The 18,636-nt window shown below is 37.4% G+C and overlaps 3 protein-coding genes across 5 annotated transcripts; all 3 read right to left on the bottom strand.

The window, feature by feature from the left end:
- Positions 1 to 94: 94 nt before the first annotated feature.
- On the bottom strand, positions 95 to 4,954 carry LOC103853329 (E3 ubiquitin-protein ligase rnf8-B). 2 transcript variants are annotated; one of them, XM_009130254.2, is made up of 4 exons: positions 2,774 to 4,954; positions 2,241 to 2,583; positions 2,043 to 2,154; positions 95 to 1,972 (listed from the first exon to the last, which is right to left on the bottom strand). In XM_009130254.2, the coding sequence occupies exons 2-4, from the start codon at positions 2,550 to 2,552 to the stop codon at positions 1,638 to 1,640; spliced, it is 759 nt and encodes a 252-aa protein (XP_009128502.1). In that variant the 5' UTR covers positions 2,553 to 2,583; positions 2,774 to 4,954; the 3' UTR covers positions 95 to 1,637. The 2 variants fall into 2 exon arrangements, with proteins under 2 accessions (XP_009128502.1, XP_033140673.1); XM_033284782.1 differs by having other exon boundaries at positions 2,241 to 4,954.
- Positions 4,955 to 10,685: 5,731 nt separating this feature from the next.
- Positions 10,686 to 13,142, bottom strand: LOC103853327 (UDP-glycosyltransferase 72B1). Its single transcript, XM_009130253.3, has one exon. The coding sequence runs from the start codon at positions 12,594 to 12,596 to the stop codon at positions 11,172 to 11,174; it is 1,425 nt and encodes a 474-aa protein (XP_009128501.1). The 5' UTR covers positions 12,597 to 13,142; the 3' UTR covers positions 10,686 to 11,171.
- A 2,384-nt stretch (positions 13,143 to 15,526) lies between these two features.
- Positions 15,527 to 18,612, bottom strand: LOC103853326 (NDR1/HIN1-like protein 6). 2 transcript variants are annotated; one of them, XM_033285578.1, is made up of 2 exons: positions 16,572 to 18,612; positions 15,527 to 16,502 (listed from the first exon to the last, which is right to left on the bottom strand). In XM_033285578.1, the coding sequence occupies exons 1-2, from the start codon at positions 17,336 to 17,338 to the stop codon at positions 16,484 to 16,486; spliced, it is 786 nt and encodes a 261-aa protein (XP_033141469.1). In that variant the 5' UTR covers positions 17,339 to 18,612; the 3' UTR covers positions 15,527 to 16,483. The 2 variants fall into 2 exon arrangements, with proteins under 2 accessions (XP_033141469.1, XP_033141468.1); XM_033285577.1 differs by having other exon boundaries at positions 15,527 to 17,386; positions 17,538 to 18,612.
- Positions 18,613 to 18,636: the final 24 nt, after the last annotated feature.

The raw sequence follows: 18,636 nt of genomic DNA, 5'->3' as shown, positions 1-18,636 counted from the left end.
ATGCCGGAGCCGGAGGGGTCTCTTCTCCTCTATCCACATTCTCTCTCGACCTTTCATCTCATCTGCGACTGAATCTTACTCTCCGGCGTACGGACGTCGCGTCAGAGCGCGTGCCGGAGCCGGAGGGGTCTCTTCTCCTCTGTCTCGTCTTCCTCTTTGCTCTAGGTCGTCTCTGCTCTCCCTCTCCCGATATGCTTGCTCTTCTAGGTTCGAGCTTGCGTCGCCGGTGGAAGCTTCAGTCGCGAGGAGCCGATTCAAGGTAGGGGTAGCTCTTTCTCCGGAATTGCGGTGAGGGTCCGGCGAAGTAGAGCGATCTAGAGTCGGCTTTTGAGTTTATGGAGAGATTCACTTTTCCCTTTTATGGATCTCTCGGGTTCTCTGTCGTCGAGGAGTGGTAGCAAAGGGTCTTGTCACGGTGGCTTCGGCGGTGGTCTGCAGCTGCGGGTCTGTTGCTGGTGCTCGTGCTTGTTCGGTTATGGTGGTGTTTGCTTAGGATTTCTTCGGGTCGGAGAGATTCCGATGCTTGGCTTGCCGTAACCAAGAGTTCTCTCAGGTTCTTTGAGGGCTTAGGAGACGAGGGTTGAAGGCGGATGTGATCGTGGTGAAAGTGTCCGGTCTGATTTCTTCGTGCGTGTGTTTTCCGGTTCACCTCGAGTGGTCGTCTATGGCCATGAGAGGTCTTCTTGTTGCCTCGCAACTCTTTCGGAGCTCCTGCTCCTGGCTTCCTGTTTTGTTCTTCTCCGAGAGTAGGTGACGGCTTCACTCGACGAGTTCAAGTCTCTCGCTCATCATCGTCATATCACACCCCGTGGCTCAGGGGTTGATAGTTCTTGATCAAGAAATTGGTCCTTTGGTTCTCAAAGGCCTTGGTTGCTTAGGCGGTTCTCGGGGGTCATTCGCCGCCTCAGAGTCAGCATCCAGTCGAAGCTCACATCCCGGCGCCGTGGTGATTGGTCTTGTTCCTTCTACGGTGGTGAGGCTGGCGTTTCTTGCACAGGTTTAGAGACTGCATTTCAGGAAGTGGCGGTGGAGGCAACTCATCTTTGTACAGGTTTCGTAGATGGCAGAAGCGAGTGCTTGCTCGTTTTGGGATGCGGTCATAGTGTCGGTGGCGCTTTATACGAGCTGGCCTTGGTGGCATTCGCAAGGCATTGGTAAGTATATGATCTCTCCCCTTCGGTCGTCTTGCGCTTCATAGACAGAGAAAGTTATGAGCTTGTGGAGATCATCGGGAACTAGCTACTCCGGAAATGTCAAGGGATCTCCCGGCATCCGCGGAAACGCGGAGAACCTCACTTTCCCGAGAGTCACGTTGATGGTTGAGAACGGCTACCGATATCGAAGGATTTCAAAAAACATCTTAGCGGAATGCGCCGGGTTTAGTGGGTGGGCGAAGCTAGGTTTGTAATAGTCAGATTTCGATAATTTTGTTCAAAGCGAGCTTGTAACCGTATCTGATTCCCGATCTTTCGGGCAGATTTTATATATTATATATTATTAAAAAAAAAAAAAAAAAAAAAAAAAAAAAATTCGAATAAAAAAAAAAAAAAAAAATTTATAAACCAATGAATCAAACGATCTGCCTAGCAAAAAAACTCTGATTAGTAGTGGAACTGAACCGAAGCGCGTCTACCGGTTTACACGTTCCACTTGACTTTCCTCATCACCCCCAACGCCTTGGCCATCTCTCTCTTTGCCGTCTCCGTTGTATCATTCGCTTCTTTCACCATCTCCGCCGCCTTCTCCGCCATCTCCTTGGCCTTCGCCGCTACCACCTCCATGCTTTCCACCAGATCCACAATCTCATCCCACGAAGTTGGATCTTCCGCCGACGTTTCCCCGTGGGCATCCACTATACCCATCACTGTTTCAACATCTTCCACCATTCCCGCCGACTGTGCCGCCATGGCATCCGCGTCCTTCCTTATAACCAAAGCCTTTGCCAAGATTGTTGACACCTCCTTCACCATTGCTACAGAGACCTCATTGTAAGAGCTTGGCTTTAGATTTGAGAAAACAGAGAGGTTTAGATTTGTACAAACCTCTGGCTTTCTGACGTACGTTGACTATCTTTTTCTTGATATCCACGGCTGTGTTGAAAACTCCAAGGGTTGGCTGGTTACACACAAAACAATTGGTGTTCTTCTCGTGGTGCTGCATCATGAAACCCAAAGAAGCCATGAGAAGCTCTGTTTTCACAAGTTAACAAATGAGTAGCTCTGTTTTCACAATTTACATACCATTAGGGCACAGAGATTGCAGAAGTAATGGTTGCAGTTTGTTACAACTGGATTCAAGAATGGGTTTCTGCAAATGGAACATTCTAGAGGCAATGCATCCTCCTCCTCCTCCTCCTCCTCTGTTGTCTTAAACTCAATCTTCCTGGCTGTTGGTTTGGCCATCTTCTTGAGGGTTTCTAAACCGGAGGTTTCGTTTTTGGAGGCTTCATCAAGCGTTCTTTTGTTTGAGTTTTGAGTCGTTTGGCCTTCCTGAGACTTAAAGTCTTGCTCAACAGCAGGGTGAGACTTTTTAGCTTCACCAGAATCTGACATTCTTGCACCCGATGAGATTAAACGAATCCACCTACGCATCATGAATCATGATTGGGTTAGTTTTGAAAAAAAAAAAAACCCCTAAGTTTATACGAACAGAGATTCCAACAAAAGAGACCAACAACATAATGCAGAATTTGTTTTTTTTTTTATATCAACTTAGAAAAAAAAAAAAAAAAAAAAATTCTGTTTATAATGAGCTATGGAAATGCAGAATGAACCTTTTACTGTAAATGGCGGGAAAATCCCATACTTCGAAAGTAGTACACAGAAGAACGAGGAAAATCACCGGCGAATTATGCCGGAAATAAGAAAGCCGACGGTGGCGAAAGTCTTCCGATTTGGAGAGCCACGCAGAGAAAAGAAGAAGAGTTGTGACAGATTAGTTAGTATGATCAAAAAAAAAGAGTTAGTTAATCTACTTAGATCTAATGGGCGTTTAATTAAGACTAATCCCAATTATTTATTCGGCCCATTGTCATTATCTCATGACTCACAGGACAAGTTAATTTTTCCACGGGATGAATTTAGATACAAATAACATATTGTTTAGAGTAATTAACACAACTTAAATATATTCTTCCCATTATATTTTAGTAATTTTGTGAAATGCAGAATGATAGAAATGTAAATAAAATTTAAAAATTAATTATAAATTTACATATTGTTTTCTGCTATGTATTAAATCCTTTGAAAAATGTGAAGTCTATTTACTTGTTAATAGAATTCGGTCATTGCCATCTGATCTATGTTAGGATGCCAGAAACCAAATTGAAATTATGAAAGAAAATGTGATGATAACGATAATATAAAGCGGAAAAACGTTTAAAAAATCGATATAAAAAGACAAATATGTGGAGTCGTAATTTAATCGCTTTCCTTAACTCAATAAGTTTTTCGTAGGTGAGACGGTTTATGTACGGTTTTTGAGTCTCAAGACAAAACCACGTGAGACTATTTTGCATCATCCAAAGCAGAATTTAATTACAAACTTAACATCCATGTTATACTCTGGAGACTATAAAAAATATCTAAATAAATTTGTTGGAAGAGTGAGAGTATATGATGTATTAAAAGCTTATGGAAGCTTATCTTCGTACATTTTTTTTTTGATGTGAATGTTTTACTTGTGATTTTTCAAATGTATGAAATGTATTTCTAATGGAGAAATAACATGTCTATTTATAGGAAAGATTCACAAAGTTTAGTCATAAAGCAACTTTGACATGTGTCATTTAATTTGCTTAAGCTTTTGACATCTGTTACTAAGTCACCATGGTTAGACACCAAGTGAACTTTAGTATTAACCATTTGTCACTAAGTTGCATAGATTGGTCACTAAGTTAAATTAGTCATCAAACTTACTTAGGTTAAGTCATTTGTCACCAAATAGATTTAGTTTAGTCATCAACTTAGTAAAACGTTTTTCTAACATTTTATTCAATCCATAGACTCACAGATGTGATGGACTTTCTCTATATAAAATACAATATTTACTTCACATTATATTATATTTTTCACTCAGCCCAATTGGCTTGTGAAAAATAGTTCCAACAATTTATACGTTAACATTTATATTCGATATCATTATGCCTAAAATGGTAGGTGATTCAGACTTTAACTCTCTTCACCATTGTTTCTTTATACACATACATTTATCATTATAAAGGTTATACAAATCTCTAACTTAGGCGTAGATGTTTTTTTTTTTTTTTTTTTTTTTTTTTTGAAAGAATGTTAAATTTATTCAAATCAAAAAAGACTTTTTTACAAACTAATGCAACTTGAGTGTAAACTTGTATGATAGTTTTGAAACTAATTTGGTGGAATGGAACCCATTTAATCTCTAGACGAAAACCAAACCACCATAGTGTTGTTGAAGGATGTTCCAGCTCGTCCCCGGAGAGAACTGATTCGATTTCGTATTTGCTTGTCGATGAACTTGATAAGAATGCTCGGAGGTCTCTGAACCTTGCCGTGCCTCCTACCATTTCTCTCCAGCCAAATACTGTGCACTGAAACTTGAAAAGCATATCTTAGGAGGAACCTTGTCTCCCCTGAGACAGTGTGTGTCGATATAAGATCAAGAACTTCACTCCATATGTGTGAGTAGTTCTGTCCAAGTAGCTTCCTTGTGAGGTTCCTCCAAATAGTCTCTGTGAAGGTGCAGCTAAAGAAAAGATGATTTCTGGATTCAACTGCAGAGTTACAGAGGATACACTGAGCGTTTGCCTGAGAGTTCCACTGCAGCAGCCTATCTCCTGTTGCCAGGCGGTTATGGACAGCAAGCCAAGACATAACAGAGTACTTTGGAGTTGATCCAGCGAACCAGAGACCCCTATACCACTGAACTTTTGACGTCGCCACTCGAATAGAGTTCCAAGTTTGGTGTGTGTCAAAACAAGGTCGAAACACATTGCCTTTCCCTTTCCACTTAACCACATCGTCCTCTTCCGTAAGCCCCTGGGCTCTCAACTTCAGGATCTCCTCATCAATGGTAATCAAGTGCTCTGCTCTGTAGCGGCGGCTCCGGTAGTTTTGGATAACAAACTCGACGGTGGCATTGAGATTGATCCCAAGCGCGATGCAACCTTGCATATCTGTGAGGTCTATTATCCTCCCCAAGGGGGACCACTCATCAAACCAGAAAGAAGTAGTAGTTCCACTTCTTATTTCTACTTGTACAAAAGATCTGGCCAGAGCTCTATACTTCAGTAGCTTCTTCCAAATCCAAGAACCAAGAGAGCTTGTGTCGCTGATGCTCCAGAAGGAGCCCTTTCTTATCAGATACCGTTTAATCCATTTAACCCACAGAGTAGACTGCGATAAGATACGCCAGATGAGCTTGAGACTACATACCTTGTTTGTTTCAGACAATGACCGTAACCCTAATCCTCCCTCCTATTTTGGTCTGCACACATTGTCCCAAGATATCTTGGCCTTTGTGGTACTCATTGTCGGACCAGACCATAAGAACGATGAACAAAGCTGATCAATCTCTTTAATGCACTGTTTCGGGAGCCTATAAACCGACATCCAGAAGTTTGTTATACTGTGGATCACAGAGCCTATAAGTTGCAGGCGGCCTGCAAAGGAGAGCTGACGTGCCGTCCAAGTTGTTATACGTTTCTTGACTCTATTTACCAGAGGGGAATAGTCACTCGATGTCATACGCTTTGTTAAGAGAGGAACCCCAAGATAACGAACCGGAAGGGTCCCAATCTCAAAAGGAAACTGCTCCAATATGGCCTCTCTGTCCTCACATACTCCAGCCAAGAACAAAGTAGACTTTTCCAGACTTATATGTAAGCCTGACATACCAGCGAAATCCTTAAATACTTGGAGAATACCTTCCACCGAACTCTTCTTGCCATCTGAGAATACCAATAAATCATCAGCGAAACAAAGATGAGTCAACTGAACCTCTTGACAGTAAGGGTGATATCCTATTTTCTTCTCCAAAGCTGCTTTATTTAGCAACTTAGACAGCACCTCCATACAGATAACAAACAGATATGGGGAGAGAGAACATCCTTGACGAAGCCCTCTGGAACTATTAAAGTAACCGGCCAGTTCTCCATTGATCTGGACTGAAAAGGAGGCCAATTCAATGCACTTCTTCACCCAAAGAACAAATTTTTCCGGGAGATTTATTGCAGAGAGTATAGACAGCAGAAAAGGCCACTGAACTGAATCGAAAGCCTTTGAGATATCGATCTTTACCGCACATCTAGATGATATTGTTGGCTTGTGGTAGCTCTTGACAAGCTCAGAAGCTAGCAAAACATTCTCCATGATCAAACGGTCTTTGACAAACGCTGACTGATTCGTTGAGATGAACTTGGGGAGTATCTTTTTCAACCTGTTCGCCAAAATCTTTGAAAGTACCTTGTATAAGACGTTACAACATGAGATGGGTCTGTAATCTCCCATTTTTGTTGCTTCATCTTTCTTTGGTACAAGGGCTAAGATAGTTGAGTTTATTCCTTTGGGTAGAAAGCCTCTTGTGAAGAAAGACTGAACTGCTACAACGAAGTCTTTTCCAATAACCGGCCAGGCTGATTTATAGAATTCGCAAGTAAACCCATCAGGTCCTGGGGACTTGTTGGCTGCCATTGCAAATAAAACTTTTGTAATCTCCTCCTCTGATACTTCCCTGTCTAAAAACCGCATATCTGTTTCTTCACATTCAAACCCCAAAAGTTGTTTAAGTTCTGCTTCTGGTATGCCTATGAAATCCTCCGGCTTGTGCGATAGGAACAGAGAAAAATGCCTCACTGCCTCCACCTTAATTTCTTCTTGATGTTTTGCTATTGTACCATCTTCTTTATGGATCTCTCTGATCGCGTTACGAACCTCTCTAACCCTGGCTGCTCTATGAAATTGCGTATTGTTGCCGTCTCCAATGCCCAACCAATGAACTTTTGCCTTTTGACTAAGAACTTTCTCTTCAAGAGTAGAAAGAAAGTTCCACCGATCGTAGGCTAGTGACTCCTCTTTCATATTCTCTTGTGTTGGGTTGAGCATAGTAGTATTTTGGCGATCACATAGGATACCCCAAGCCACCTTTGTTTTCTTTTCTATTTCCCCAATATGATCTTTGCTCAGCTGCCGCAGAAGAGGTTTCATCAGCTTCAGCTTCTTTGACAGGCGGTGCAAAGCAGAAGTAGAGTTAAAGAGAGGATCCGTAGTAGCCCAAAATTCTTTAACCAAAGGAAGGAACTCCGGGAACTCAGCAATAGCATTAATAAATTTAAAAGGTTTTCGAACTTTAGCCACCCCCTCCTGGATCACAATCCTACAGCGCATATGATCAGAGCAACCTCCCGCCTCAAAGACACAATAAGCTTGAGGGAACTTATGCAACCATGAATCATTCATCAAGGTACGATCCAGTTTCTTGCAAATCAAGTCATTGTCCCTTTTATTGCTCCAAGTGAGCTTGAGACCTTGATAAGACATGTCAATAAGCGAGCAATAGTTGGCCATGCTTTGAAATTCTCTCATCCCATTTGACACCAACGACATGTCCTCATTCCATGAGTGCTCTTCTTCATCCAATATCTCATTAAAATCTCCAAAAACCAACCATGGCTTGTTCCTTATCATAGGCGAGTCCTGATGTGATTTCAGATCCTGCCATAGCTCCCTTCTCTCTTCCATTGTGTTAGCAGCATAAACAAAAGAACAAAATATTTCTTCAGCCATACCATCCAGTAAGATGGCACAAGTGATTACTTGGTCACTCTTAAAACAAGGAGTCACTCTAACCTTCGGACTCCAGACAATCCAAATCCTTCCCAATCTATTATTTTCATAATTAGACAGGAAAGACCAGTCTCCAAAAATTGATTCAGCAAGACGATTTGCTTTTGCTTCCTTTACTTTCGTCTCCAGTAGACAGCCAAACTGGAACGATCCCTTTCTGATCCATTCTCGAACTACAGAGTGTTTAGTTTTTTTATTGAGTCCTCTGATGTTCCAGAAGAAACCAGACATTAATTATTTTTGCGAGTGGACTTTTTGCTCGAAGCCAGAGGTGCGCCCTCCTTGGCTTTCTGAGCACTCGGGTCAGATAGAAACCTGTGCTTATCTTTAGAGTCTCTTGGTAGAGACTGCCGCATGATAATCGCAGTTTGGTCCTTCTCTCTTGTTTGATTAGTCTTCCTCAGCGTATCTACTGTCATAGGGTTGTCAGCATTCTCAGAACCTTCCTGAACGGAATCTGCAGTCCCCTCCTGGACGGTATCTGCATCAACCTCCTCTTCCTCCTCTGTTGAAGCAAGAACCGAGAATCTTGAAGTAGTCAAGACCTGTTCAGGCTCTGTCATCTTCTTAGGTGATCTACTAGCTTTCCTGGGGACACATCAGACCACTCCAACTCCTTTGGGGTAATCTCTTCTGCTGATTGGTTCCTCACTATTACTTCTGTGAAACCCATATTTTCCTCTACTTCCACATCCAACACCCGAGTCCTATCATTCTCCCCACCAGACTCCATACTCTGCTCTGCTTCCTTATCCTTTGACTGATCTGCAACAGGAACCTCCGTACCCTGCGGATCAGCTTGTTTCACCAAGTGATCAATCTCATTAATTGATGAACCCACAATTTCACCATCTTCCACCTCTACATTTGTTTGTTCTTCCACCTCTGGATTTGTTTTTTCTTCCAAAACCTTCTTTGGAGCCAAACATGCTTGCTCCAGATGGCCCCACTTCATACAGTTAGAGCACCTCGAGGGGAGCCAAGGGTATACATATTCGACAAGAGTCTCTTTACCGTTGAGGTTGAAACTCATCGATTTAGGAAGTTCTTTTGTGAGATCAGCATTCACAAATATTCTTGGCAACTTCTTTTTTTTTTTTTTTTTTTTTTTTTTTTTTTTAAATTAATACATTGTGCGGTTTCCGGATGGAGCCTAACAGGAACTCCCACTGGACTTGTTATCAAACTCAAACCCTTCCAGGATACCATATTCATTGGGACATGTTTGAGATGTACCCATAACGGGATGGATTTCTCTTCTGGTTGATCCTCCTCAATGAAAGGAGACCAGTTAGACATAACCACTGGAATACCAGCCAAATTCCACATACCCCGCCGAAGGATGTGTTTCCTCGTTGAAGAGTTTGGAACCCTAAACTTCATAGTGTTCGAGTTGATAATATACACCTCCACCATCTGTGTTTTATCTCCCAAACCCCAAATCTTATTCACTATAGCATGGACTTTAGCGATGTGAGGCGCTTTGTCCAGAAACTTTCCCATAAGAAATTCATCCCATAAGGGAGATGCATCCTTCACTTCGTCAGGAACCATGATCGATCCCACTCCATCCTTCATCACCACGTTAACCTCGTACTTCTTCAGACCTTTCTGTTCACCTTGGACCGCTCGAACCCAATTGCCTTTAGAAGGAACCGGAGTTGAACTAGGCGGAGAGCCTATCTCAGACGAGACGGAATTAGCCGGAGCCTCCATCGGAGCACCTTTGGCGGCGCCGGCAAGATGCCTTGGAGAAGAAACCACCTTGAAACCCTAATCGCCAAAATATCGCCTCAGAGCTATGCCACGTCACCTTAAACTTGTGGTTTTTTTCGTAGATGTTATCCAACCGGGTTCATATCAAATATTTTAGATTTTATGGTATTTTGGTTTAGAATTTTAATACCCATTTGGACAATTTTTCAAATTGGTTGGGTTTGAATATTTAAATTAAAAGTACGAGTATTTCAGGTATACCCAAATTAGCTGATATAATTGGAGTTAGGACTATCTTCATAAAGTCTTGTTCGATTTGTCATTGGCGATGGAGGATTAAATGCGTGGATGGTAAATTTGAGAAAACAGATGTACATACCAATGTATCAAATCGAGCTAGATTATTTTCTTTCCTTTTTCTCTTTTTTTTCTCCAAACTGTTTATTGTCTGCTACGTATAAGTGATATATTGAAGTGTCAAAATGAATTATAGCTTTTGAACTGGCTGAGCTCAGCTCGATTTTTCATGAGCATGCTCTATATTTTTAAGAGTATAGTCCTAACTCCAATTATATCAGCTAATGTGGCTTCTGCCTCCGAGGGATGTGCTCTTTGTCCACTTCTTCCTCATATTCTTTTTGTTTTGCAATCCTCCAATTTTCCACTTCTAGAGATGCTAATTGAAGGGTATTAAATGGGGATATTTCTTTTCTAATTGAAAATTTTATCATTCATCGGTTTTCAAATGCATCATAAAATCCAAGGGAAGTTATTATTCTACTATGGATCTGGGATGCCCAACCATTTTGTCTTCTAATATAAAAAGTTTATGCTTTGATATAAAAAAAGTACTAGGAAAAAATCCGAAAGGGATGAGAAGTCAAAAAGAGCCCAAATTTGAAGGACAAAGCACTTAAAATGAGATGACTAATCGTTTGTTTCTACTGCGCATGCATCTCGGGCAACTCTTATCAGTGTCCAAATGACGATAGGTTAAGGCTTGGCAAGTGGCCGCCACACACTCTTATCGTGCAAATATAGTCTACAAGCTTAAGAAACGGTGTATAAAGATTTACAAGTAAATTATTTACCAAACGCCTTAAAGATTATACTGAAATAAATGTTATAGAATATGACAAGTCATAGTTGTGACAAAATAATATATTTTTTTCGTAATCATACTATTTCATTACATACCTCTTTTTTCCAATCAATTATATTTTGGTTACATAGTAGAATAATATCGACATAAAATCGAATCAACTACTACAGATATTGTAATACTGATAAAGTTACAAACCAGTTTGGTCTGCTTTGAAACGTAAAAGAGTATATATATATATTGCGGTAAGAGAACATACAATAATATTTACAAACTGTACACTTATCATATACCCAGCCGGTAATGGTACCGCCGAGCAACTCATCCTGGGTTCTGATATTACAAGTGGTTTAAAGATAGGGTCTATGTCAACTAACAAGACCACCGCAAAAAAAACACACACACTGACACACACATACATTCATAAAAACAATCAAGACTGAAACTAGAGGCAAATCACTTGCATATTTTAATAAAAGTATAAATATAAGATTATTTGAATGCTTACCGTTTTGCTCTAGCTCTCTTTTCATTTACAAGACTAACTGACTAAGAGCCTTTGTAAATGACCCATCATCCTTCATCACTCTACAAGCTCCTTCCTTCAGTTTTGTCATCTTATTCCTCACTCTTTTACCTTCATCACCTTCCATCATTCCTTTACCTTCTTCACCTTCCATTAATCCCTTCACCACTCTAGCCACCTCTTCTCTCATCACCAGCCCATCAACCCCTGCACGGGCTCTAAGCGCCACATGGATATCTTCCGTCAACAAAATCGCATTCATTTTTTGCTCAGCGTATAATGGCCATGCAATAAGTGGAACACCATTTACTATACTTTCCATAGTTGAATTCCATCCACAATGAGTAAGAAATCCTCCTGTGGATGAATGGGCTAAAATTTGGGCTTGTGGAGCCCAAGAGGCGATCACGAAACCTCTGTCTTTGGTGCGAGCTAAATATCCGGATGGTAAAAATGTTAATGGATCAGTATGGCTATGTGAATCAAAATACGAAGAATTAGCAACCCCACTCGGACTTCGTATGACCCAAAGAAACCGTTGCTTACTATCTGCAAGACCAAGAGCAAGCTCATTAAGCTGCTCACATGAGAGTGTACCGCCACTACCGAAGGACACATACAAAACCGAACCGAATGGTTGGTTGTCCAACCACTTTAAGCATTCAGACTCTTCACTCTGGTCACCCTCACGCTTACCAATGTTAACCAACGGTCCAACCGGATAAACAGGTGGTTTATCAAGACCAGGTTCTTGCAAGGCCTTTATAGCATTTGGCTCTAGCTCGTCGAAGGTATTCACAAGAATCCCTTTGGCTTCTTTATACCTCTTGGTGTTGTGTAATAGCCATTTGTATCCGTCGTTTTTCCGGTCTTGAGCTGTCTCGAGGAAATCTTTACCAAAGACCGGTACACATCCAGGAAGCTTAACCGGTTCGGTTAATTCCCTAAACTCACACGACACCGTTTCGTCAAGTTTAGGCAAATTTAGGAAAAACGACAAGACGTTGGCCGTTGATGGGTAGAAAAGATACGGTGACACTTGAAACTCTGAGGCGACGTCGAAAGCATCCGTTCCAAACAAATCGACGATGAGCGCCGTCGGCAAACGACCATCCGCCGTGAAAGAGTTGAAGACTTTACGGAGCTCCGGGTTCGAACGGGTCACGGTGAGAGAAATGCGAGTTGCAATGCGAGCCGTTGACGGGATATCGGTAAGATCGGTGGGAGGGAGAAAGACGGAGGAGATTGAAGAAGGGAGAGAGTCGAGGACGGTTCTCTGAGCTTTTGACGGTGGACCTTCGCCAACCACGACGAAGGTTACGGTGAAGCCATGGTTGTGGACGAGTCGTTTAGCTAACTCGACGAATGGGATGAGGTGGCCCATTCCAGGACTCGGTATCATCACAACGTGAGGCGCTTTTGATTCCTCCATTGATTCAAAGTTTCAAGAACTGTTTTTATTTTTTTAAATATTTTTTATTCTTTGTGGTTGTAACTTGTGTGATTAACGTTTATATCTTGTATCATTTGAACTGATAAGGTGCTAAGTAAAGGCTTTATATTGAGGGTTCTTGTGTGTATTATTACGATCTCACAACCCCTATATATTACTAAACCTTTAATTTGTGTTTAAAACTAAAAATACTATGGTTAAAATGGGGTTAGCTAAAAAAAAAAAAGGGGTTAGCTAAAAATGTATCATTTGAACGATATCAATTAACTTTAGAAGATTTTAAAGTATCTATTATCTAAAATATGGCTTCTTCTGTTTATGGTGTTTGAGACTTGAGATATCTTATATATTAAAACAGAAGTCACAACCTTGATTCATGTGTGATTATTTTAAAAATGGACCTAATGGACCTATTCATAGAAATTCATACTACATTTTAATTTAAACTAATAATAAATAGAATTTTTAAAATATTTTAATCATAATATCTTTTGATATCTTTTCATTTTAAATATAAATATATTTATTTTAAGAGTCTAACAAATCTGTTTGAAAAGATTTTTACAAGATCTTCATTTTCAAAATTATATTTAAATATTTTCACTAATTTTGAAATTAGTTTAAAATATTATTATACATTAATATATTCAGTTATATAAAATGAAAAATAAAAAAATCTATAGTATTTTATTTATTATATAATCATAATCAATCATATTAAAATAAAATTATTATATTGAGCTAAATAAAATTATTATATTGAGCTAAATATAATAAAATTGTATTAAATTTATATATTTATATATTTTATTTTCGTAATTATAAAATATTTATGTTCAAAAATAAAATTTAATATGTTGGTAAGATGGGTTAACATTATCAAACTATATAATACATGTATAAAAATTAACATGTATTTCTATAAAGTTAATAATATAAAATCTTTGTAACTACTTTAATCATAATATATTTTCATTTTAAATATAATATATATTTATATATTATATTTTAAATTTTTTAATAAATCTGTGTAAAAATATTTAAACAATAACTTGATGTATTTTAAGTTATCGTTTAGAAATGAAAATAAATAAATTATATCATATTTTATCTACTTTTATAGTCATGATCATGTTAAAATATAATTATTATACTAAAATAAATATGATAAATTATATTCAATTGATAAATTTATAAATTTTATCTTCATAAATATAAACTATTTATTTAAAATATAATATGATGATAGAACGGCTAAAAATTAACAAACTATATAACATGTCTAAAAATTAACATATCTTACAATTTTATATATACAATAATAAATGATCTAAAATGAATAAGCATAAAAATATTGGTAAAAAGAAAACCAGTTTTGAAATACGGGTCAGAATTTATCCTAAATTATATACAAAATATTTTTTAAATATATTTTTTCATGAATATATTAATTTGCTTAATAACTAAATGCAAATACAATAAGATAAATATATAATAAGAAGTGGCAAATACATAAGGTTTAAACAATTAATTAATTATAACATGTAAATTATAAAATTATTGTATTTGAAATAGTTATATAAATATTTAAGTATATGATTAACATTAAAAATATATACCACTTATGTTCTAAAACAATAATTTATTTATAAAAAAGTGAAAACAAACACCCGTGCAGTTGCACGGGTCAAAATCTAGTTGTAATTAAAACAATTGATTATTGCTTTTTTTCAAAAAAAAAAACAATTGATTATGGATCTGGCGAAAAAACTTAACAAAAACTCACAGTAAGTCAAAAATCTAAATTTGCTATGTTTTGCTAGTGTTTCTATCGACCATAGCAGAAAAATCTCTGAATTCTCAAGAGTGTCGTTTGTACTTGCTCTTGTTAACGTCATAGTGTTGAAGTTTGATAATCCTACAATATTAGGTGGTTACAATGTTTTACTAAAAACTAGTTACAATCATGAATTCATTGGTGATATTATATGATCCTACTAGATCACACACTTAAGCTGATAGAATTAATAATATATCTTATCTATTAAAAAAAAAGTACCATTTTTATCTACTACAAAATAGTCATACTAGAAATCTAGATCCATAAATTCAAATAATTTTTTATTGTTTACATTAGTTTATTTAATGTATAATATTTCTAAATAATTATAAGGATATTAATAATAAATCTATTTTTAACTATAAATTTAAATTTTATTTTTAGGAACAACAAAATATGTTGAGAAAAAATCTAACAAAATCTTTTTAAAATTCTTTTAATTAATGCACTGATTAATTTCGCAATTAGTAGTATAATATTATTATAAATTAATTTTAATTAAATTTTTATCATAAACCAAATAATTAAATTATATGCTAATTTTATAAATTGTATAGGTATATTCTACATTATATTAAAATAGAAGTAATTTATGAATTACATATTAAAATTATGTTTTTTTTGTGCAAACATATTAAAATTATGTTGAATTGGTAAACCAATATACTTTGAAAAATAATTTAATTAAGATAAATAAATAAAATATCATTCACCGTTTAAAGTGACTAAATATCATTCACCTTTTAAAATGATTAATATTCATAAATTATGTAATAATTTTTACAAAAAATAAAGTTGTTAACATATGTTAAATTTTAATATTTAGAACTATATATCATCTATTAAGTTATTTTAAAAATGACAGTAATATATTATCATAAATTATTCTATACAAAATAATATAAAATTTTATATCTATAAATGAAATGTTATCCGCACGGGTGTGCGGATTAAAATCTAGTTAAGTTTTATAAGAGCTCTAATGTGTACATTATATGTAATATAAATATATTAATACTATTAAAACAAAAACAAAGTTGGAGCAACTTGCTTCTAGGTGAAATATTTAAAAAAAAACTATCTCTATAATATTATTTGAGAAGTCAGTTTCCTATGTGTCGCTTTTACGTTAACTCTCACGATGGTTGATTACACTGACACCTTTAATGAATTAACTTACATTTATAATTAGTAATATTGACATTTGTGACATATGAGATGGTGAAAGACGTTTTAGGAGTTGAGTTTAGGATATCAGACTGAGTCAGTTTGATGATATCTTCAAGAAGAGAGCACACTTTCTACTTTTGTAGCCTAGGAGACAGAAGAGAAGCTCGAAACTTAGGTGCTTTTATTTGAATCTCCTGCCAGCATCCGTTGAAGGGATGAAAGGCTATAGGGTTCTATTTCATCTTTTTTTTTCGTTCTTTCTTTCTATTTATAGATAGAGTGTTCTTCTGAATCAAATAAGTGAGAGGCCAACTATAGATAGCAAAACCTATTTGCTACTACTGAGTTTGTGTTTACAGGTTTTGGTTGCGTCTTAAATTTCCATTATTTTTATGACTCTTAGTAACTTGTGGATTAGTTGAATAATTCGTGTGTTTTTGAAGAGTGCATGCCGTTTTAGTAACCTATCGAGGAAATGTGTACCGTCTTTTCTTGATAAAACGGCATATGGTGTCATAGAATTGTAAAGCACGAAACAGGACGTACCTTTATTTTGCTAAGCATGTGGCAGGGTTAGTTATGTCTGAATAACTCTGAACACGAACACACGTACACGAATGTGTGAATACATTTATATTCCTCCTGAGATACATATTTATAATCAATCGAAATTAAAATGATAACGAATGGTTTAATATTGGATCACAAATCATTTATATGCAATCTTTCAGTAAAAAACAATAAGGACAACAAAAATCAGATACTGTGACACTTTCGTGAAGCCTGAACACTTCGAGTCGTATAACGTTCTGATGAATCTTTGATGAAAAATGATATCCATCATCATGATCATTGCTTATGAGTGCAACTTAATCCTGCGATTTAAATAATTTATTTATTTATGTACACTAATCATTAATCAAGGTAGTAGTAGTTGTACGTACCATTTAAGCATTTTGATGGTGCATTTAGCCATCTGTTTATCCAGGTTCTGTAACGTCACGCCACCGCATCTGAGAGTAATCCCCACCGTAAGAATCTTACGCCTTCCCACAGCCAATCCCAGCTTCGTTTTAGCTGTCACCTTCACCACCAACTTCTTACTCTTCATCTCCGCTCGAAGCAGTTTAACCGTCGGATCATCCACCTCTTCTCTCTTCACTTTAACCGGAACGATCACAACCGTCCGATTCCCCGGCTTTTGCACAAACCCTTTGACTTTCGTTGACCCTAGACTCGTCTCGTAATCGCCATCTCCTACGATCACCGCCACGTCAGCGTCGCCGTAATAGTACCGTAGCTTCCCATTGGGGTTTCTGAAATCGAGCCTCGCCGAAGCGTCCGCCGTCAAGTGCGACAAACCGTCGCGGGGTTTCCCGTTGGAAAAGTTGAAGTTGCTGACGCGGAAGGAGGCGAGTCGTACGACGGGGAGTCTCGGGCTGTACCATAGGAAGAAGACGGAGACGGCGATGATAAGGAGGAGGATGAATATTGCGACGGTGATGCAGAAGCAGCAGCAAAAGACGCGGCAACGACTCCACTTTTTCTTCTTATCCGGATAAAAGGACGGCGGGATCATATACTTAGGTGGCCGGCGACGAAGCGTGGATGAAGATGATAATGCGTTTGGAGTTTCAGGAGGCGCGTGAAGCTCATGGTAGCCGGGTGGTTTCTGAAGCACCGGTTTAAGAAACATCTCTGCCGCGGCCATGGAATGCGTAGGACTTGTGTGATCTCTGTTCTTCTCCGTGTATATCAACTATAGTCACAAAATGACTCTTTCATCATTTGATTATTTAAAATTTTTATATGATCGTTCGTCTATAAAATACAAATAAATGATTGTACGTAATCCTACCAACAACCAACATAAAGAACAACAAATATTTTCCGACACTTTGGCCACTTACTGAAATTATTAACCTGACGTGCCCTTTGGCTCTCTGGAACTTGAACTGCTCAATGTTTTCACAAGTAACTTGCAGTGTAACACAAACAGGCTCACGTTACCGGTTGAGGGAAGCACGTTGATATATATATATATATATATATATTAAATGATATACATAATAAAACTAACATCTCGTATCACTCAATTTTTCTTCAAAATAAAATAACGTCTTATATAAATAATTAATACGCTTTAGATAAGTCTAATGTATTTTTTTTAATAAAATAACTTCTTAACTAAAATGAATTATACGTTAAAACTTTATTCTATTTTGAAATAAAAATAAAGAAATGAATAAAAATAGATTTGCTATCCATCCCCTTATAGAATGGTAAACAGAATAAGTTTGGAAAAATTTACACAAATCACATGAAAAGTACTCTAATTAAAGCCACCATAAACTACTACGTCCCCTTGTCTCTAGTCCATTCGCTTAGAAAATATAACTAAACCTATCTATCATCACCAGTCAAGTGGTTACAGATCAGATCGCACTCAGGAATCTTTTCTGCTCAAGGATGATATTAGATCAATTTCTGCTCGGAATATAGAGAGCTACAAATCTAAGCAAGCGGCTAGCTGACTTTCCACTACAAGTAGATTACTTGCAGTACGTATATAAGTGATATGTTTGCGTAAACTGTTACCAATAAAGCTTCGTTCCCCAGCCGTAGTTTCTCAGACTCATCGTTCAGTTGGCGTAGTTTTGACCTCAGAGTCATGGTCTCAGCAACTAGTGCGTCAACCTTAACAAAATTTAATGCTGCAGTTTGTTGCTTCTTTGTACTTTTTTAGATTCGTTCTAGTTAGCCAAGCTTTGAATTATATTTGATGCTATGGGGTTTTCCAAAAAAAAAAAAAAACTTTTTGAAGCTCTTAATTAGGATCGTATTAGCTATATAGCAAATGGGATTTCAAATTCATTTGTAACCAAACCTTCGTTGCCATGTTAATTATATTTACATAATTACATTTCTATCCAAAAAGGATAAAATTGAGTATTGGTTAGTCGTTGAAAGCACTAGGGAAGCATGAGGTGAGGAAGAGCTGTACCATCG

The sequence above is a fragment of the Brassica rapa genome, chromosome A02 (assembly GCF_000309985.2).
Source record: "Brassica rapa cultivar Chiifu-401-42 chromosome A02, CAAS_Brap_v3.01, whole genome shotgun sequence".
NCBI classification, from domain to species: domain Eukaryota; kingdom Viridiplantae; phylum Streptophyta; class Magnoliopsida; order Brassicales; family Brassicaceae; genus Brassica; species Brassica rapa.
Note: the sequence above shows the minus strand (reverse complement) of the source record. Positions and strands in the feature narration are given on the sequence as shown.